General features: G+C 40.1%; 1 protein-coding gene across 6 annotated transcripts in view; it reads left to right on the top strand.

Annotated features, from left to right (window-relative positions):
• The window catches only part of gpat2 (glycerol-3-phosphate acyltransferase 2, mitochondrial), a 167,823-nt gene that overhangs the window by 126,916 nt on the left and 17,777 nt on the right, over nt 1-23,130 (top strand). For all 6 annotated transcript variants that reach the window (XM_034691787.1, XM_034691788.1, XM_034691789.1 and 3 more), the window contains exons 9-18: nt 1,980-2,079; nt 4,869-5,002; nt 5,260-5,359; nt 8,362-8,541; nt 10,679-10,777; nt 14,058-14,140; nt 16,637-16,752; nt 16,861-16,931; nt 17,193-17,353; nt 17,509-17,612. In XM_034691787.1, coding sequence (XP_034547678.1) covers nt 1,980-2,079; nt 4,869-5,002; nt 5,260-5,359; nt 8,362-8,541; nt 10,679-10,777; nt 14,058-14,140; nt 16,637-16,752; nt 16,861-16,931; nt 17,193-17,353; nt 17,509-17,612 — 1,148 coding nt within the window. The remainder of the gene's footprint in view (nt 1-1,979; nt 2,080-4,868; nt 5,003-5,259; nt 5,360-8,361; nt 8,542-10,678; nt 10,778-14,057; nt 14,141-16,636; nt 16,753-16,860; nt 16,932-17,192; nt 17,354-17,508; nt 17,613-23,130) is intronic.

Below are 23,130 nucleotides of genomic sequence, written 5' to 3'. Positions count from 1 at the left end.
ATTCAGTCAAATAAGAATATTTCAGTCGGGAAGATGAATGCCTGATAGTTTTATAACTTTGAGTGATTACGATAAAATATGTTTGATATTTGTCATAAATTTGGTTCTCCATGTTAATGAATAAGACTGGTGATAATGTGAAGTTTCTTTTTAATCATTGAGAACTATTAGTCAGAGCTTTGAGCAGCTGATTCCTCTCCACTATATAACTTCATGGCTGTCCAACAACTCTTAGAACACAAGAGTGAGCCACAGCACTGTGTCATGACGTGGTTTATGTTATAGTGAACTTGAACATTGCTGCTGTCAGGCAGAAACCTTGTATCTCCATCTTTATAATTTATTCATATAAAAATATTGTTTTTGGTCACCCTTAGGGCCTGTAAGTGGGTCCTGTCAGTCATTACAAAATGTCAGCCTATGAAAAGCATTTAAAAGAGCTCGTGCAGCAGCAACATCATAGTTTATTCTAGACCAGTAGCACCCACACAAAAACAATCCTTAGAGAACCACATCAGTAAATGAAGATTAGACCACAGTGCTGTGCTGTGAACAAATGATTTATCCTTTTTTTGGTGATCACTTGTTTTTAAACATTGACGTTCTCACCACCTCTGACCTTTGTCTTCTCAGGGGATCAGTTGAACTTGTGAACATGAAGTATAGAACACTACCAGCCTTGTGTTTTACCAAAAGCTTCATCTTGAACTTATTTAGCGGACAGGCAGACAAAACAGAATTAAAGTTGTTCTTTCTGTTTGTTATTCATGGTACCAAATACAAAAATGCACTTTAATTGCCACACTCAAGTTGAACCCAGAACATGACTATAAATACAGTCATCTTTATAATTCAAACTTTGTTGCTGGTGACCAACAAAATTTGAGGCTCAGTAATACATTTCTCTCTGAAGGAGTTGTTCCTGTTTTTGTATGCACAGGCTTGTATCTTTTGACTTTTTTTTTTAATCAAAACAAAGTTTTATCCAGAAAGAGTTACTCATGATTGAACTGGTGAAAAGCCTAACTAGTGTTTGGAAGTGCTCCAAATGACAGTCATCTAACATTGTCTGTGAAAATGACATTTCAATTTGGGATCCTGGGTGCCAAAAATGAGGCCTTCCTTTTGGCTATTCATCGACAGGATGTGAAGAAACCAACAATTAAAAAAAAGAATAAAAAGGAAGGAAAGACACTGCTGTCTAAGGGCGGTTTGACTTTGGAAAGCAAACATGACACATGCTTTATAAAGTGTGCTAGTCATGTATGATATTAGATCAAAAAACTGTGTACACATGTTGATCTATCAGGCATTCATCCTGCGCTCCAAGATAACTGACAGTTTTTGAGGCATAAACTTGGGCAGTGGATAAAATGTGTAACACACTTCGATCCCTCCCGGCTAAAGATGTGTGTTTTGAAATTGAAGTTGGGTGTTATGACTGGCAGGTCTTAACAGCCAGTTTCTGCAGACACAGTCAGCATTAGTATTCTGTCAATATCTGCTTAACTAGAGTGGCAACTTCCAGTTTTTTTTTTTCCATTTAAGAAACTTTCCTTGCTTTCCTTAATCTCTCTTTAAGATCTGTCCTGTTCTGTCCTTCTTCTTCTCTCATTTACAGCCTCGGCCTTGATCTCTAAGTACAGCTGTCACCTTTACACACTGCTCTTTATCATTCTCAATTGTCACTCTCTCTCCATATCTGTTTCTTTCTTATCCTTATCCCTCCTCTGCCTTTATTCTCTAACTCCCTTCTATCACATTTACATGTTTTCAAACTGAACTTCCTCTCTGTCTGTGCTAAAGCTCTCCTGCACTTTGCATCTCATTATTGTGCTGCTATTTCTTTTAGCTTCACCACTATCTGTCAATTATTCCATTGTGCACATTCTCCTCCTTATCTCCAGCTATTAATTTTTACCATTGTGTGTCTCCCTCATTTCTTTACATCTCTTCACCCACTGTCCTCCCCTCTCTAGGTTCCTGGGCTGGTTGATGCTGAAGATATTTCCTTCCATATTTGACCGCATCCAAGTGAACCTCAACCATCTGTCTGCTTTGCAAAGAGCTTCACAAGAGGTGAAAGTATCGACACATGAACACAAACACATGAAGACAGAAGGTCTGAAACCTTTTAAATATAGATGATTAAATGTGCCCATAACTTCGACTCAACTCTTCAGCAAACATAGGAGCCCACGATGTACTTGATCACAGATCCTTTGATGTTTTGGCTCCACTCTCAGGTGTAGGCTCTGCTCAGCCCTCTAATGAGCTGGTACACAGCTTCAGCCTTGTTTGTACACGTCCACTACTGAACATTTCAGGGTAAAAAAAAACCTGAAGAACATCTAAGCGTCTAAATGTAGGATTGCTTGTTTAAGTCTTAAAATTCCATTTTACTCTTGATTAGTCTCAGTTATTTTCCTAAAGACTTCACAACTCTAATTACATGGTTCGCTAGATAAATACAAATAAATAAGTCTGAATCACGCTGCTGTTGCAGAGATTCAAGACGGGCTTGAATGGATTCAGCGAACTATGTCCTCTGCTGAGATCTCACTGCAATAGATTAAATTACACAAAGAGATGCAAAGCCACCAGGAAACGTCTTGTGAAGATGCTTTCAGTTTCAAAGGTTGCCTGTGCGGATCTACGTTTTCGATTCCCTTGAGTGGCGTCCCTGTTGTTGGTTAGTAATTGTGTGTCCAGAGGCATCTTTAAGACAAGGAAATAGGCAATCTATGTGCATTGTAGCTTGATTTAATCCACTGGGCCTCTTTTTATCCTTTAATGTAAAATCAAAGTGTCGTTATTTCTACCTTTTGATGTCACACTGATTTCACACGTAAACTAGTCAAGACAGGATTCTTTTCTGATGCCTGTGGTGCCCTCCCTATGACCTACATGTCTTCATCTATATGACTGTTTCTTTATCTCCACCATGTGTAAGCCTAAAGGGGATTGTGTAGTCTCTCTGCTTATCTCCCATGCTACTGGACCCATTGCCAGTTTTTTTTTTTTGTTTATAGATATGTGCCCGTACAGCCAATGACTGCTCGTGGTCGCAGTCATGTTTTATTGACTGTGTTTTACTATTGGCGACTGCTGACTCCTCACTCCTCCCAAACGGCCGTGGGGGGCAGCAGGTGATCATCAACTGTGTCAGATGGGGGTCATTTTTTTTCATCACAGACTTCTAGTTGCAGCTCATGATTGGTATGATGAAGTCATGGAAGTGTTGGATTCTAACCTCTTCTACCAAGAGCATTGCTACCGGACTGGGAATAGAGCTCCTGCCTGACATGCATCATAACAAATGCTGTACCTCATGCTTTCAATTTGCAGAGGCTTCAGTTCAAAACATGACCGTCCTGCCTGCCTGATCTCACATGGTGGAGATCTCACTCTCTTTAAGGCACTTTCTCATTTACTGTTTACTGATTACAAATGAAAGAGCAGAAAATATGACTCCACTTGTGATTTAACAGTTTTGGATCGTTTGGAATTGTATGGGCTGTTTTGCTAGATGGGTTTAAAGTGATCAATAAGTGTAAATATATGATAATCATTTTGTTTTTAAAGCACTTAGCTTTGATCGAACTGATTACTTGTTTAAAAAATCCTTAATTTTGATTGCGAATTGTATTACCATTTTCACTTTAGTGTCACACTCAGAGCTACAGAGGATTGATCATGTTTTATCTCCCTGTTCAGACTACAGTCATGGCCAAAAGTTTTGAGAATGACACAAATATTACATTTTCTCAAAGTCTGCTGCTTCAGGGTTTTTAGGTGTTTTTGTCAGATGTTTCTATGTTATAATGAAATACAATTAGAAGCATTTCATAAGTATCAAAAGCTTTTATTGAGAATTACACAGAATTCATGCAATAAGTCAATATTTGCAGTGTTGACCCTTCTTTTTCAAGACCTCTGCAATTCTCCCTGGCATGCTGTCAATCAACTTCTGGACCAAATCCTGACTGATGGCAGTCCATTCTTGCATAATCAATGCTTGGAGTTTGTCTACATTGGTTCAGAGTACAGTTACAGATGTAACCTACCACACTGTCTGTTGGCCCTCATCTTTCAAGACTCAGGCTCATATCTTTGTGTTTACATGTTAGGATACAGACCTACAGGTCGCTCACTGTTGAGCCATACAGTAGTCATGTTGTTAATGATCATTAACGGTGCAGCCTCGCTCTCTGTGCTTACTCTGTCCCTCTGCTCTGCTAGCATTCACATGACCCTCCTGCTCTCAGCCTGCTCTGCTGCAGATTTGTTTCTGCACTCAGTTTTAGATCATAAGAACAGGCTGTCATTAACAACAAGCCTCAACATAAAACATTCATCTATGTAAGATATATAGCCAACAGAGAGAACATAGTATTTAACCAAACGAAGGTTAATGTATTTCTCTAAAATAATTTCAATACATGACCATACAAAGTCTTCCTCTAAATGTCAATCCCTTGTGCACCAGTAGGTCCACATACATGACAATAAAGCTGTTGTTCCCTTACAGACAGACCCTAAAATGTGAGCAGAGTCTCTGTATACTTAATCCATTCACTTAAACATTCTCTCCATGTTTGGATTTAATCTCTGCCTCTGTGCAACAAAATAAGATTTACCAATTTATTTTTATCTTCTGGTTATGATTTAGAAATTGTTCTCTCAATATACAGTGCTGATACCATCTGGAGCTTTTGGGGCATGATTATGAGGCCTATATAAGGCCACAGAAACTCTGTTCACCTGGTGCCACCTCTGCACACTCTACCACTGTTTGCATTAATGAATAGTAATGTGAGGAATTTGTTTATCTAAAGCTGCTTGTGTGTGTTTTATTTTTTATTCAGGGATCTCCTCTGGTTTATGTGTATGCGTGTCAGAGCGCCATGGATTGTGCTCTTATCCATCTGGTGCTCTTCTGTCGCAACCTGAGAGTCCCATACACTGCGTGTCCACTCCAGATTAAGTGCTCCTTCCTCAGGTATTATCATACATCTAAACTATCCACTATATCTACATGTGAGCTTTATAAACATGTTGCATGGAGAGAACAAGAATGCATTGGATATATATTTGAATATAAAACATACAGTTTCTTCCCCCACAAATACCACTTGGCAGAAGAAGATGCTTAATGTATCACTTTCAACCATAGTGCAATATTAGCTGCAGTTACATTTTGAAATGTGTGAATCCCTGCAAGGTTCTTTAAAAATATTTATGCTGTTCATCCTTCAGATCAATCCTGCAGAAAGTAGGCGTCATCCTTCTGCCATCCTCTGCACTGACTGAGCAGGAAGCTGAGACAGATGCTGTGTCCTCCTCTGTTATGACCTCTGTAAGTCTGAAGTTGTCACTACTTGGTGTTAAGATAAGGGAGGGAGTGGCTGTATTTCTGAGGTGTGAGTGAGTTCTGAAACAAGGATTAACTTCTGACTTTGGCAATACACCCCCCCAAAAAGAAAGTTTGTTGTGTTGAAACATTGAGTTATCTGAGATGTTTTAGGTCGCACAAAGCTCTGGGGATCCTGTGAGATGAAGTGCTCACTCTGGAGTTCCAAACCTTAAGGGCCTTTTTATTTTTTCTCAGTATGTTTTTTTACAGTCCGTAGGAACACTGAAGCCTTCCAGCTGCTGGCACAGCAACACCATATTCAACAACAAGAGAAGGACTCTGTGATCAAAGCCTTGTGTTTGTTGTGTATCCTGGGCTTTATAGTGAACTCTGAAAGGAGATTTGGGAATTTAAACCTCACTGTTGGCCCTTGTGTCCGTGTGTTACCGTTGCTACCAGGATGAGCCTTCAACTAAAATGGCTCTTGCTAATGCTGCTCATGTGTCACACTGGGTTCCTCTTGTGCCAGGAGAGTACCTTCTTTGAAATATGAGCTGAGAAAAGTCCCAAGGATGGCATTAAAATTATGACCAAGGTGGGTCCTCGCATTGTTCACACAACTTAAGGTCATCCAGGTGGAAACTGCCTCCAGTTTAAAAAGAATACATGAAGTAATATATTACCAAAGCACATTAAGTTTTGCAAATGTCCCTCTATAGCTGTAGAATGCTGTTTTTTTTTTACACGTCTCCTCAAAGCTCGTTCAGGCTTCGTGCATCCTTTCCTCGAGTCCCAACCATGAATTAAACCCTCTCGGCACAAACAACCCAAGCGTAACAATCGGAACAGTTTCTCTTTATCTGCACATGTGAAAGTAAAACAGTTGTTTACTTGTAGATGGGAACGAAGCCCTCGACCAGAAAGCAGTCAACATGTTGCTAATGCATTTTGGTGTGAAAAGGTATTCACAAACAGCAGGTGATTATATGTAATTGCAGGGTAAGCAGAAGACATGTGTCCCTGTTATTGGGCTGCTTAGTGTGTGTGTTGCTGGTTTTCATATCACATTCATACCCTCTCACATGCACACTTTTCATTGCACTCCATGGTGAAGTGTTATCACAGTCAGCTCCTCAATCAGAGCACAACCTGTCTTTTCCCCATCTCCCTAATTCCCCAGCCTCATCTCACTCAGTATTCATTGGTGAAATTACCGAGGGGGGGCTTGAGTTTTTTCTACAGAGATTGCAGCTTTTGAGTTGGCAGGAGTGACAAAGCAATGAGGAGAGGGCGGAGAAACGGGGAGAATGGTTGTTAGTGTGATTGTTTGAGCTTGGCAGGTCTGGGCAGGTTTCTATTTTCATAAGAAGGTAGCTTATTTTGGGGCGATTTATGTGTCCTGCATTGACGTCCTCCTCTCTTGCATACATCCACACCTGTTAATCCCTGATATATTCCAGTCTTTGTATCCATGAGAAGGAACTCTCTCCATGCTTTGTATCAGTTTGCCTTAAAACATAATTCACTTTGAGAAGTTACTGGCTTTATTAAGATCAATATTGTGCTATATGGCTCAATAAAACGGTTCAGTCTGACATTAATCCTCAGGACTACAGCCACAGTGCAGCATAAACAGGTTGTTTATGACTGATGCAGTGAGTAATCTTTTTTTTTTTTTCCATTGACCATTTGTGTGAGTAAGCATATTGGCTGTGTACGAGAAAACAGGCTTGTTTATCGGTTGTATTTCAACGTTAATAGACCTTTATTGTTTATTGAGTGTAGGCTGGCTTAGCTGCTGTTCAATGCTAATTGAATTTCCTCGTCTGTAAGACAAAAAACATTCTTGGGGCAGGGTAAGTGTAGCTGAATGTCATGAGGTGTCCCCCACAGTCCTTTTTTTTAATCTCTGCTCTTTATCCTGTTTGCTTCCTGCATTGTGACTTTTCCTCCCTCTGCCATCTTCCACACTCTGTTTACCTTTCACTCTGTATTCCACCCCAGGCTCCTGTTTGTATATTGCTTATGTATATTTTGAAGATGCAAGGCATGGGTTTTATATTAATTTTCCCCTACTGCCAAGGCTTTTCAGCTCTTTGCAGGACACCACATCGTCAAGTTTGCCGATGATTCTGCGATTGTCTTCCGGCTCAACAATAGCAACCCGGACCATGGCCCTGTGGTGGCAGAATTTACAAATTGATGCAATAACTCTTTTCTGAGGATAAATTCTGGGAAGACAAAGGAGCTCGTCATTGATTTTAAGAAGACCCCCACTGCCTTTTGCCCTGTTTTTATTGATGATGTGGAAGTGGACATTGTGAACAAGCACAAATATCTTGGCACTTTTATTGACGAAAAACTCACATTTGAGCATCAGGTTGACGCTGTCTGTAAAAAAGCCCACCAAAGAATGTACTTTTATGGGAAGCTCAGGGGTTTTAATGTCGACAGACTTTTATGAAGATGTTTTATTCCTGTTTTATTGAATCGCTTTTAACCTTTTCAATGGTGTCCTGGTACGGGTCAGCAAATCTAAAAAACAAAAATAGACTGCAGGCCATAGTTAAGATATGCAGCAGGGTTGCGGGCACACCCCTGCCTGACATGTCAAGCCTCCACCGAGCCAGGACCCTCAGCAAGGCCTGGTCCATCGTGGCTGACCCGTTCCATCATCTTTTTCTTGAATTTCGCCGGCTTCCCTCAGGCTGAAGATTTGCGATGCCGAATAGCAGGACGAATAGGAAGAGGAACTCTTTTGTACCGACAGCAGCTAGTCTGCTTAACAATGCCGCATAACTGTTGTTTCCAGTTGTTACTGTTGTTGTTGTTACCGTTTTGAATGTTTTGATGTTGGTGTGACTTGTTGTACTGTTTTGTTTGTGTCACCGCTGACTGAAAGACAAATTGCCCCCCGGGGATAATAAAGAAAACCTTGAACCTTGAACCCTTGAACCATTTGTCTCTGCTATCTCTCTCTCTGCTTCTCTTTCCTCCCACCTCAGCTGCTACGTGAGCTGCTACATGAGGGCCAGGCGATAAGTGTTGGTGTGTCAGCGAAGTCTGGCCAAGGCGGCCAGTGGCTTGCTCGCATCAGGCAGCTCATCAAAGAAGGATCTGTCCCCGATGTCACTCTGGTCCCTGTGGGCATTTCCTACGACAGTGTGCCCGAGACAAACTTCCAGGTGAAAGCATGTAAACACACACTTGCAGGCACACACAAGCTGTATAAGAGCCTTCTGTAATGTCATGAGGAGCTGGTGGACAGGTTTGATTTAGAGCAGAGGTTTTCAGATTGAAGAAAGAAGGAGGCAAAAGGGAGAGCAAGTGGGCAGATGTGTGCAGGTAACCAACAAGGCAAGGCAAGGCAAGTTTATTTATGAAGCACCATTCATACACAGAGCAATTCAAAGTGCTTTACAGAGTTAAAAACAAAAAACAGAACAGTAACAATCAACAAAAACACACAGTAAACATTTCAAACATTAAAATTTTATATGCTGTCAGTTATGTTTGATCTTTTCTCTCTCTCTCTCTCTCTCTCTCTCTCTCTCTCTCTCTCTCTCTCTCTCTCTCTGTGTACTTATATTACCTAACGTACATAGTAAATAGTGTTGGGTCTTGTTATTTATTTGAATTAGGAGGGGTTATTATAAATAATCAGCCCCCTTCACTGCTCCGAAGTCCGTAACTTGCAGAGTCTTACTGTCCCGCCGGACACAGAATCACAACTGGTCTTGTCTTAACCGAAATGAACCTTTAATCAGTCGATTCATCAGAACTTCTTCTCAAGGATTAAGACTCACACATTGAATCTTTTCTGTGTCGAGTCGCAGCCAGAAGCTGGCTCAGACCTCTTGACACCCCCGCAGGGTGCCCAACATTTAAATGTAGACAGCAGGTTAGTTTCTTTGATGTGCTCTACATAGAATAAAAACACATTTAACCATTGGAGCTGCAGTGGTTACCATGATGCACAGTTCATGGAGTAAATCCAGAAGTTGATTGTTGTAATTTACAGGAAAAAAAAAAAAATCCTGCTCCTGCTCGAGCGAGATACATGCAGAGGTGTTTTTGACAAAAGTCTTAAACCAAACAGTCCCTATGCCTCGCTTAAAGGAGAAGTCTTACCGGGGAGCTTGCCTCAGAACTGTATAGCCTCAGGAGTATGTAGCTTTCTGATTGCATTTGCACCTCCAACGAATGCTGAAGTGACTAAAGCTGGTCTGCAATCGATGCTGCAGATGCCACACACAACAACCATGATGATGGAGGTAGCTGACGTTTGAGTTTTGTCTTTGTTTAGCAGTGTGGGTTGCATGATAAATATAAAGTTATAAAGGGGATCTTGTGGTTTCTCATCCTGCATTTTCTCGTGTTCAACCAATCACACAGTTTTAAGGTTTGTCTTGTGCCAGAGTCTCAAGGTTTTTCTCTTCAATTTCCCTTTTATACAAGGGGGGGGCGTGGGTCACATCAAATATAGAAAGTTACAACTAAAGCAATTTTGGAAAATAAATAAATCAGAGACAGTATCCAAGTATAGCAATCCTGCACAGTACACCATCAACACTTATGCCAAGGTATTTCTTGAAGTTCCTACACTCCACAACAGATATTCCTAACTGTGATCTACTTATACAAGGTTTTAAGAATGAACAACATTTTAATTCTTGTAGAAATCTCCGAAAGCATTTAGGAAGCTGTTGTTCAAACTTAGAACCATGTTAGACAAATTGAAATCCATTAATATTCATGTGTTTTATTTTGCAATAAGTAATAAAAAGACTCTCTTAACAGCAGAACGCAGGTGGATACCACAGCTTAAAGTTATATTTGAGAAAATCACTGTAAAAGATATGTTATGTGGATACAGTATATCTCTATATGCTTTACAACAAGCTGTCATATTCCACACAGACCAGTGCAGTTCAATTTGTTGAGGTTTGCATTTATTTTCTCAGAACAACAGCACTTGTTATTAGTCTCTGTTAGCCTTGCTCTCCGTTATCTGCACTTTGAGACTCCACCAGAGAGTGGGTGTTGCTTCAGTTAATTGCCATAATAAGGTCCTCGCCTCATCATTTTGTCCTGTCATTCACACATAGCACAAATAGCACTGTACGCATAGCTTTACTACTCTTCCACACACGCTCACACCGGCCATTCATCTTTGTGTGCATCGTAGATCCTGCTCATTAGAGCTGCTGTTGCTGTGATGTTCTGTCGAAAGGCAAGACCTCATTACAATATGCAGTAATCGCTCACTGCTCTATGAAGCGATCCTGTGACTGTGTGTTTGTGTTTTACATTCCCCCACAGGTTGGCCTCAGCTCGGTGTTTCGTGGGCTGTGTTCTCTTATCTGGAGAAGACCTGGAGGAAGTGTGAGGATCCAGCTAGCTCAGCCCTTTTCTCTCAAGGTGGGCAGCAGAGAGAGCATTGATGAAGCAAATGGATCTGAAACACTTAAATTAATGCAATTTTTGGATGTGACACACTCAAGACAAGTTGTTGACTGTTTTTTTGCATGCCATCATAGCTTAGAACTTGGGTTTATTTTTTTATACACCACTTTTAACTTGGATGGGCATATTACATTCAGTGTTATAGCCTCTTCATTTTGGAGCCAAGTACAGACAGAAGACTTTAGGACAAGAGATAGGAACTCAAGTAAGAGACTTGGACAATCACATGACTTGAGACTAGAATTGAACTCGCCCCCTTCATGACACGAGACTCGAAACGGAGTGGATCTTTGGGACTTATGCGATATCATTTTATTATTACGTATTTTTTTAGCTCATTAAAGTTGAGTTGAATGTCATTCCCTTCAGTGATGTATAACCTTCTGCATCTACTTCCGAGTGGCCACACTCCACAGGTGACACCACAGTGAGCACATTACCTGCAGCTGCTACAGTATAGTGTTTCCTACACCTAGACCATAACTGGGCAGGCTGTTAGAGTATATTTACTAGGGATGCACCGATCCTACTTTTTGGGCCCGATACCGATATCGATACCTGGGCTTTGGTATCTGCCGATACTAGCCGATCTGATCCTGGTGTTGATTTAACAATCTCTATTCCTTAATGTGAGGATAGAATCATGTTTTGGCAACTTCAGGCTTTTCTGACTTGATGGTGAACTGCACCTGGGTTCCAAGTGCTAAACCAGAGACTGGAATCCCTTAACTTCAAGGATACGGAACAATTAAATCCAATAACCTGTCCTTTTTTTCACACTTTGAATCAATTAATAGAAGGTTTCTTGCTTCTTTGCAGTAGGCTACAGCTGACGTAAACTTTTTCCTTTGGGCTCCCATTATTTTTTTCAGCGCGACTGCCATCTGTCAAAACATTACCGCTGCACATGTTGCAAGTTTCCGGCGGCGTTGTTGGCAAAAGAAGCGTGACATGCACCTAAACTGCAGAGTCTCTGTAGTTATCCTACATCATGCTCAACCGGGCAAAAATGCACAGACTGGCCGACGCTGATGACGTAGGAGACGCACATGGCTATTGTAAACACAGAAAAGCATAGAACTGAGATGAATAGATCTGCCATATGGATCGGCACTATATATCGGCCCTTTGTCATCGATATCTAATCTAGCTTTTTGAGTCCTTTCCAGCCGATATCCGATACCAGGATCAGATCAGTGCATCCCTAATATTTAGCAACCATTTTCTCTTATCCTTCATCGGTATAAGTTTATTGTCCACGATCAATACACGAACAATCTCCTTTCACTCCATACCCAAACAGAGAGACTAGTCTTCCAGTAAGACCCTGTTAATGAAAAGATTTAAGTCAGCATCTCATGCAATGAACCAGCGTCTCACACTTAATTTAAACCTTCTCATACCATTGTATTAACAGTGTTGTACAGCTGGTTGCTGCACTCTCTGTTTTGGATCGTCATTAACACGCCTCGTCCACACACCTACGGATCACCTGTTGTGTTAATGGAACATTAAAAACACGAGTTGTGTCGTTTGTGCGTGCTGCTGATGATGAGTGTTGTCAAAAGATTAGACACAGACAATGATACAGAAACTGTTAGAAGTGGAACAGGCTGTGCTGTGTGCAGTAAAAAGGAGAGGCACAGGTGTCAGGGGTGGATTCAGGGGATAGTTTGCGGTGCCCCTCGGCTGATTGGACATGCTAAAATCCTAAACTTTGCTTGGCTATTTTCCTCATTATTGGTGTTAAAATCAACTATTTTAGCTACTGGCTGTGAATCGACTGTCTGCTAACAGCTTTCCTTGCATTTCAGTGCAGCACATTTCTGTTTCCTCTGTTCGTAGGCTACTTCAAATTGTGACTTTTTGGACAAACATGTTTATTTATTTTTTTACTTCAATAATTTTTATTAATTTTCACACATAAACAAATAGACAAATGTACACAGAAAACTGCACGATGAGATCAGCTGGCTCTAACACAAAACCCATCCCTCATAACCCAACAGTCCCAATGTCCGTATAGGGGCTCAATAGTGCAAACATTTAGTAAAAAAAACACTCCTGGAGTAAACAGTGTTCAAGTGCTGGAAGTCAGGTCATCAGTTATTTTAGAGGATTACAAAGGTACTAGACATAACAATAATTGGGTGGGAATACATAGAATAAAAAGTGTAAACATGTTTCTTTTTGAGTCCATCAGGGTTTCACCATGGAAGAGTTAGCCTGAATGCTGCCACTCTGTTGAGTTACTTTCTAAAAATAAAGAATTACACACAGGTAGTAAACATCTGAATGATACTTCAATGTTAGTAGTTAGAATAAAAATGATTGATAAAGGCAGAGAGGATAGATTAATTCTGGTCATATGAATGTGTACAAACTTCATACCTCCGCTACAAAAATCAGTGCCCATGTTTAGCCACCCTTTCAGAGCAGTCTGGATCCAGCCATTGCTGGAGTGAATTAATAAAACAAAAAGGTACCACAATTAGTGTATAAACCAACTCATGATCATTTGTAACATGGTGTAAAAATAATGGGGTACTATATTTTCATTGGAAGGAGCCTCCATCTGACACTGTCCAATTTTTTTTTTGTTATTTATTGAAACAGTGACATTCTTGAATGGGACTTGCTGCTGCCATGAAAGCTGTGAGGCTTGACTTGGACTCATGATCAAAGACTTGAGACTTGACTGTAACTTGTGCCCATCTCTGTATAGGACCAATGAAGTGAAAAACCAGAACATAAATCAGACTTGGAACCACAGTTGACAGAGCCAGATTAGTTTGCATTGGGGCTCTGGTGACTGCTTAGTTTCCGTAGTTGCAACATTTAAAGGTTTGGGAGCCCAGTTTTGATATTTGGCAGTCAAGCAGCAGGATCTTTTGGAGTACAAAAGGCTGTTCACTCTGAAATAAGAGATCCACTAACTCCAGCTTCCAGAATCCTTCTCAGTTTTCAACTGACTAAGCACAAACTGATTGTAATAAGAACCCTTATGGCAGCAGCATTTATTGCAGGATTGTTTATTGAGCTGTATTATCTACCAAGGTGTAACTAATGATCTGACAGCTCAGTGAAGATGAAGGTCATATAGTGTTGACTGTAAAGGATTGGGCTGCAGAAGCAGTTAGAACTGAATGTTGAATTCAAACTGTTCTTCATGTTTTTACCAGATTATTAACATAAGACTCAAAGTGTGTGTGTGTGCATCCATATTTATGTGTAGGAGATGTGCGAGTCAGGGAGGTGCACAGTTGATGAATGGCTCCCTCTGCAGGACCTGTTGCTGCCTGTTATCCTCAACAACAGGTAACCAAAACCACCTGTGTGAACACATGCGTGCTGTAGGGAGTGTTTAACATTAAACAGACACTCCACACCGGGACTTGGATTGTGTTTTCTCTAACATCTGTGAAATTGAAAAGTTACTTTCTCTTAAACTTTGAGGACTTACTCTTCTCTAAACCTAAAATCTGGCACAGATTCGACACAAGCTCTGATGAGACTTTCCATCCTCTTAGACTCGGTCCAATTACCATCAACATTACCCAGCCTACCAAAGAAAAAGATTACAGAAAGAAAATAACGTGCTCGCTTCATCGCTGCTTGGCTTCTGACAAGCAAAGTGGTTTTTCCCTTCATATGTTTAATTCCTCTGAGGGAGATGATGGATGCAGAAAAAAACAGCATGAGCAAAAGAGACAGCAAATGATGGATAAAAGGAGGCAGAGCAAGATGGTTAGATCTGATTGTTATCAGCATGTGAGTTGTTTCAGTTGTTTGTGCATGTCATTAACAATACTAAACACTGTCCCTGCCATGCTTCATCTCTCTGTTTGTCATTGCCTTCTGACAGCACAATACTTCAAACCTCTTTTTCTGTTATCATATTTAACAAATCAAACAAAGCACACCGGCTTCTGCGATTAAAATTTACAGTGTGCTCTTAAACTTGTTGTCTCAGGTGAACAGACTCACAGTTCACTTATTTTCCTTTGAGATGAACAGTGTTATTACGCGTTCTCTCTCTTACCTGTCTCTTGAACATACACAGCCAAGGCGTTTAATTATCACCCTCAGTGCTTACCTATAGCAACCCTTCAGCTGGAATAAGGCAGTGTCTATTTCATACACGTTTTCACCTTAAGTGCCTGTGTCTAATTATTTCACCCACTCTCACATGTTCCTTTATTCTCAGAAATATGAGAAAAAGGCCACCAAGAGTTACTGGAAGTGCAGCTAATTTATTTTCATCTGCTCTCAGTTTTTTAACTTCCTGTCCAAATCAAGCAGTAAGTGTCGTGATGGAAAATTCCATGTAATCTAATTAAATTAAGCCAGTCTATTTTTTTCCAAGTGGAGCTAAAAATACTCAATAATACTGAAATTCACATGATTTGTTGTGTAACTCCTTTAACAATGAATGCAATCTACTGTAACAGACTCTGATGACATAACACCAACAATAGATCTTTTCTTTTAGTTATCAGGCTGAGTTATCTTCTTTTAAGTTTCAATCCTTAGGACTTTCACCCAGAAAAAAAAACTGATTGCTGTGGTATCACGGACAATCAGTGAGCTGTTATTTAATCTGAAATATGTTTGAAGAGCTCCTGATGTATCTGTTTTAAAGAGCAGATATATAAACCTTAACTCTTCTAGAAAAGTGATTCAGTAAAACAACTGTGAGCAGTCTTTGCACGAAAGCAGCTAACTTCACTGTTCTGTGTTACTGATGAGTTATAGTTGAAGAATGAAGCCTGTCGCCTGCAACTCTCCATCTAACAGCTCACTCTGGCAGCTCCCCCATGTTCCCATACTCCGAGCAATATTTTAAACTGATATGCTGTCAAAAAATGCTGAATGTGTTACTCAAAGGTTGGGCTCCCTTTTTTTTTTAAACAGCTCCATCATTACCTAGCTCTGTTGAACACATCACGGTTTAAAGAGGCATAGGCGGACAAGCTGAATGTACATCTAAAAGATTAGGTCTGTAAAGAAAGTTTAGGAGTAAATGGAGTTCAGTCAATGTCAGACGGAGTTTCATACAGTTCAGAATGTTGTAGAGACTTATTTATTGCAGGGGAAAGGTACACAGCTTTTTGACTCATGCCTTGCCAGTATGTAATGGATAAAAGTCTGAAGTCAGTTCTTAAAACTCTTTCTTCTGGTGATGCAGTTAACTCTGTACATGTTGGAAAAGCATCTGTAAATGTGACTTTAAGGCTTGTTAGGAAATAAACAAAGGGAAATCATGCATTCATGGTTTCCCTTGAAACCCTGGTGCACGAAAAGGCAACCTGAATCTAGCTTGGATTGGCCTCAGAGCAATTATAGAAATAACATCCATCTCTGTTATAACTGCCAATACACAAGGGTCTTCAGGGGCTGGAGCCAATAAAGAAATACGTAAATATATGAAATGGCTTTGCTGGGACGTCCCGTGAGCTTAGATGTTAGAGATAGTGCCCCATAAGTAGAGGTTGAGTCCTTCCACCAGTGGCCCTGATTCTGTTCAAACTCTCAACCCGAGGACACTTTCCCCCTCTTTTTCCTCCCTACATCATTTGTTTGTCTCTGGAGCTTTCACTATCAAACAAAGGCACAAATGGAAAAGTAAAGTCCTAAGATAAATGCCTTTCAGACAAATACATTCAACACAAACGGTATCAAAAATGGAATCTTATACTGCGAAAGTCCTAAGAAATATAACCTTAGTAATAGTAAATAATATTTCGTTCAGATTAAAGCCACAAAGTTTCTCTAAGTTCAACCTTCTCTCCGTATCTTACTTTGTCTCTCCAGAACCGACAGCAAGTTTGGGCGGAGGAGGATGCTGTGGCTCCTGCTTTCTGAACTCAGAGAACCAGTTAATCCAGAGAGAGACCTTAGCGTCGCCATCATCATCCACCTCATCTTCTGTAGGTGCAGGATTATAAGGATTAAACACAAGTATTACAAAGTTGTTGTTATAGTATGCAAATTGCTCTGCATTATCTGTGTATTGTTCATGTCTCCTCCATCTCTAGCGACCACCTCCTGCATGGCTGTGATGTCCACCAGTCTGGTGTCCAGTCTCTTGCTTCACAGACACCGCAAGGTACATCCATCATCCTGGCATTTGTGTTGCTGCTGAGAAATTTTCTCCTCAGTGCTTTCACTGTTAAAATCTGTCCCTGCCCCTCTTAAGATCCATCAGTACTCCAAGAGGCTCATAAACAGAATTGGTTTCCTTGCTTGGTTATTAGAGTCCAACAGTGATTTTCTGAGTCATACCCACCAGCGTCTAACTAACGTCACCAGAAGGTTAGTGCTCACCTCTGAATTGGGAACAAAACATCTCCATCCATCATCCTCGCAGGGTGTGAGCGTATCTCTGCTGTGTCGTGACGTGGCCTGGCTCACGGAGGAGCTCTTGTTCAGAAACAAAGACGTCGGTTTCGGGGGGAGTTTGGCCGAGGTTGTCCACTATTCTCTCTCTCTGCTCGCCCCTCATCTCATCATTGCTGCTGTGCCGTCTAGGTTAGTTTTCTGTCTGTCAAATGAAAAACAAAAACACTGATAAGCTCTATGCAGCAAAACTGTGTTGCTTATCAAAAATCCAATTTCCCTTTCAGTGAAACTTCCATTACTGCCCTTTCTTTCTTTTGGTCCATGTCTCCCTCTTCTCTTTGTAGAAATGACCCTCTCATTGTTCCCCGTCCTTCTCTTGCTGCCACACTTCACCTCACCGTCCAGGCTCAGATTGTCACTCACACATTTATTTTGGAGGCTGTTGGCGGTGAGTGACTTTTCATGCTTGTTTTTCTTGAATCTGACATTTTTTTCCCTGTAACATTTAGGCCTAAATATCATTTGGAGACCCCGTGTTCTAGAGGAACCTTATTTTTCGTAGGAGGCTTTGGCTGTAGAGCTGTCTGCTGGCATGTCAGTATAGAAAATCAGTTTGAGATGTGGCATTTTTAAAGTAAAAGTACTTCATATTCTAAGTTTCAGTCATGCCAAGCTTCACATAGACTCACTGTCTGTGCATGCAGCTGCAGATATTCTTATTTAAATATTTATTTTACTTTACCCCAAACGTAAAGAGGAGAGATGTGACGAGAGGTCATCAGGAGCAGCTTTGATGCTGCTCTCATCTGTTTTTCTGACACGTATTGTTTGTTGTTTATTCACAAGTTATCAACACGTGAGGTGTAGAGATTGTAAATAAAGGGAAGTTACTGTAATAAGTAAATCAGGCCACAGAATATCAACTGCCAAACTTGTTGCCCCAGCTCTGTACAAGCTGCATCTAGAGTTTAGGGAATAAAGTCCTCACTACACCATACGTCGAGTTTGTTTGCACCACGCAGACTGAAGGTTCATCTGAACTAGTGGAGCGTAACCTCTAAACTAACCAAAATCTTGTCACCACAATGACGTTATCACTCCATTTGGCCAATAAGTGGAAAGTTACTTTCATAATGGGGTTTTCATCACAGGGCTGACGCTCATGCTTGATTGCCTCTAAAAAGTCTGACAGCTGAAATTACTGCCTTTATCTCCTGTTAATCAGCTGACAGCAGCATAAGGGAATGTAAAATATGACAGCATTATGATAAGGTGATAATCTATAGTGTAAAATAACAACAGTGACATCGAGTGGTAAAATCGTCCACTACAACATCCTTAGATATGAGAACAGATCAAAATCATCATAGGTTTTTAACTGATGTAATCTGGTGTGGAGAACATGTGACCGACACATGAAACACGGTACAACTCTGCTTCTCTGCTTCTCCTCATCCTCCAAATTATCCCATCTTTTACATCAATGCTCCATGACAACCAGTATTTTACAGAGGACTTAACACCTATTTAGAGCTGGTTTTACGATTTAAGATGTAACTTATTCTTATGTTGGAACTATCTCAGGTGGTGCCACCCCTAACATGTTAATAGAGTGTAACTTCCATCCTAAATTAGAAATTAGGTGTAATCTAGGCTAGGTTTGAATTTGTGCATAGTTGCTGCAACCCATTGCTGCTTTAACTTAAAACTGTCCTTCTCAAATTTCAGGATTTGTATTTTTTATCACACAGCTAGACTGCTGGGAATAATCTCTGTAAAGATGGAGTAGCTGTAAAAATATACCACATTCAAAATCAGTTCAGCGTAAAAGATACCAGCACAAATCAAGAAACATACAGTACATAACTCATCAGACTACACCACTACAAATGGACTGAATTCTGTACATTTACCTACTGTATTGTTTTTGGGTAGAAACATGTTAAGGTGTTCTGTTTAGCTTGTTAGTGACGTGTATCTTTTACCAGATGCTACATGTTGGTGCATGTCTGTGGCTCATGTAGTAGCAGTTTTCTTGTGAAAACCTGTTCTATTAACTTTAAACTTATTCTGAACTCCACAAAAGACCAAATACATTCATGTCACTGGAGCACAAACCTCTGATATTTCCTTTCCTTTCCTAGCTGCATGCTGCAGTTTGCCATTTCATTCTACAACTAATTGCAGTCACCACTGAGAGTGAGATGAAAAGGTCATACGGTAATCACTGACAGGCAGCATACCCAGGTTTTAATATACAAAGCCATGCTTTCTAAGTTGCCAAGATACAAAACATCCCAAGCAGGGCTTTAAGTGAACAAGGCTGACTTAAAACTTCCTCAAGCCGATTCCATTTGGGTGAGGCCGTTTTCCTGCACAGTGTGCTACACTGCTGGAATGAGCAGCAAAACCAATTAATCTTCGAGACACTTATCCCTCTGAGAGACTTGAAAGTTGAACAAGCTGATATTTTAATTCAGCGTGTGTGTGTTTTATTTAGAAGGTCTGTTTATGAGAGACAGAATTAATTATCTTGTGGAGTTATAAACACTAAGTTGTAGGTTTATTTAGTCAAGAATATTTGACTGAGACAGATACAATGCAGGTACATGGACAAACTGTATACAGTCATCCGATGCAAGTTTCATAGTGGATGCTAATTTGCAACACCTGTACATCAGGGAAACTTAGCTTGAACCAACACAGCCTAATACAGCAACACGCAACAGTCTCAAATAAACCATGTCTACATTCATTAAGGTTGTTGACTTTATTTGAATAGAGTATATATTTCCCTGTGATGGAGGTAGATGGTAAAAGGGAGTTTGAGGAGTTAAATGGCATGTTGATTCTGGTGATCACTGTTGTAAAGGTGTGGCTCTTGCCAAAGTGTGTGTTTGTCATGGAAGCATATGAAGGAAATAGAGATTTCCTCTTCTATACTGCTTTTCCTTATTCAAGCCTTTATATTGCAGGATGCAGAGTGATAATAATAATAATAATAATACCTAAGTTTTATATAGCGCTTTTTTGATGAGGTGATGCATTTCATTGCAGATGCATAAAAATATTAACTGTAACGTAGCAATATAACTTTGGAAACTCTGGTAAAATGGTAAATGGACTTGTACTTATATAGTTCTTTTCTAGTCTTTCTGACTACTCAAAGCGCTTTCACACTACTCGCCACATTCACCCATTCACCCTTTCAAGGACATGTGACTGCCGAAGCTGGGATCGAACTGCCAACCTTCCGAATGATAGACGACCAACTCTACCCACTGAGTCACAGCCTCTGATTTAATACTGTTAGTTCGCTTTAAAAAGGTGAGCAGACGTGCTGGTTGAACAGTACCCGTCACAGCCCTAGTATCATGATGTGTGCTCAAGTGTCCCAACAAATGTATGTTTGAATCAGATGTGCACTGTCCTCAGAGAGCGCCATTTATTAAGTTCATGTTTCTAAAGATTACATCACAAAGCAGTGGTCTGTTATTTAGACCAGGGGTTCCCAAAGTGTGGGTCGTGACACCCTGGGGGGGTCAGGAGACACAAATGGGGGGTCATGAGCTGTCTTCCAGAAGATTTTCTCTTATTTAAGTTATCTAAAAATAGTACATTTTACCTGTTATTGTAAATAACATCAACAAATATAGTAGCTACCCTTGAAATAAAACCTTGAAAATAGAAAATGTAATGAGTTTTCTGCCTTTCTTTTTGCCAGGTGACTCCTAAGTTCAGGGTTAATGAACAGTTAATCATCAAAAGCATCAGAAGCAGCAGATTAAATCATAACATTAAAGGAAACAGCCACATGCTCATATAGGTAGGCTAATTTTCTGCAGACCAGCTAAATGAAGCCACATTAAATCACTTTGAGGAACAGTGGGGGTCGCAAGTCTTTGGCACCTATATTTTGGGGGTCGCGGGCTGAAATGTTTGGGAACCTATTATTTAGACCACAGATAGCAGACTGTTGCCAGGGACAGACTCTAGTACGATTTTGGCAGAAGAAATATAACCACTTCTAAATCCATGCAATCAATATCAGATGCAAAATGACTCTTTTTCTAAGTAGTCTTGTTGTAAGCAGAATAACGTATAGTGAGTTCTTTGAGCTCATTCAGGGTGAGATCTAACCCCTCTGCTCACCTTGTCAGGGTTCGAATCCACTGTAACAACCTGCTCACTACACGTTATCATTTTCAGTCCAGATTAATCTAGGTTTTTATCTATTTTTCTATGATACTGCACCTCAGAATTGACAACCAATGCAAACATAACATGCAGGATGTGACCAGAGAGAATGCACAGGGGGACAGGATGGTAGATGGCCGTGTTAAGAATCAGACTTTCATGCAGAAAGACAAAACAAAAATCTTCTGTAACAAATGTGCTATTTTAATTTGCAATTCAATTAATCCTATTCACGAGTTCCCCAATCTCTGCAAAACACAGATACTACAGAAAGTGAGAATTTATAAATATTGGCAGTGAACGATTGTTATCCTTCAAAATCATCACATTTTTACAGTAAGGTTAGAAACAGCACACTTCACATTAGGGATGCACAAAATTAATCGATTATCGATTAACTGATTGTTAAGAAATTACTCGAAACACACATTTTTGTTATCAATTTTCTGTCACGTGGAACAAACATCGTGTGGTCTCATATTACACTCAGCTATCAGGGAGGTGTTTTAAGTTTAAAGCATGTTTCGATGTGAATCAGCTGTTAAAGGTGTTGCGCACAGCGGAGGCACTCAGCTGGCGGCTGCGGCTGAGTTACAGGTCTCCGCTTTTTAAAGAGGATCAATACGCAACTGCTGCCAACAACGACACGGACACGAAGGTTGACAACTTTAAAGAGGACATTTCCCCACCTTTGGATACAAAGCCAACAGACTGGTGGGAATTGCTAGTCCGCTATGTTTGCAGACCAGCAACATCAGAGCCGTCTTAGCTTTTCTGCAGCTGGACTGATTATGACCTGGTTGTGCTCCCGGCTGACTCCTGACCGAATACACATGTTTATTTTTCTCAATAAGAACAAGTAGGCAAAGACTGGACACTGCGTCTGAAGTACTTTGTTAGTATTATGAGCCTTCACATTATAAGACTATGTCCGTGGAGAATATTTTAATGAGCCTGATCGTTGATAATCAGCGTTAAACATGTACCTGTATTCAATACCGTAAGTTATATGCATTTTGTTGCTTTAGAAAATAGAATTTTGGTGGAAAAAACATATTTTGCCTTGTTTTTCATATAAGAATTTTATATATATACATATATATATATATATATATGTGTTGATATTTATAATAGATAATTGATCGTTAACATTTCCAAAAATCGATCACGGAAAATACTTAAAATGTACATCACTACTTCACATGCATTGATTCATGGTAATTATCTAATGTTATAACAATAAGATCCCAAGCCTTAGTTAATTATTTATCACTTGACATGAAGCTATGCATGTGTTCTGTGTTGTTCATGGATATTACAACAACTGGCAGACTGGGGTGAAGCCGTAGAGACAGTAGCCCTATTACAGCTTTGCTCTTGGAGGTAAATGTGTTGTGGGGTTTTTGATCTACAGGGAGTTACCTTGTCTGCATGATTCATTATAATGTCATGACTTCCTTTGGTTGTATATAAGGTAAAGCTAGTGAGCTGTGTAGAGACTGTGTATGATTGCTGCTAACCTCAAGAGATGAAAATAGATGAATGCATTTTATTTTCTTGTGTCAATTCAATTTTTATTCTAATATTCCAAGGTCATAAATTACAGTTAGCTCCAGAGGGTTTTCAGTCTTAAACACCTTTAGTCCAGGGACCTATTGTTCATGTAAGGATAAAAAAAAAATTAATTTGCAGAGAAATGTAGGAAGATGCAAATCAATAAATACCATCTGTGCAGAATACCAAATGTAGAATAATGAAGCACAAATGCG

This window comes from Notolabrus celidotus, chromosome 9 (genome assembly GCF_009762535.1).
Source record: "Notolabrus celidotus isolate fNotCel1 chromosome 9, fNotCel1.pri, whole genome shotgun sequence".
Classification (NCBI taxonomy): Eukaryota; Metazoa; Chordata; class Actinopteri; order Labriformes; family Labridae; genus Notolabrus; species Notolabrus celidotus.
Note: the sequence above shows the minus strand (reverse complement) of the source record. Positions and strands in the feature narration are given on the sequence as shown.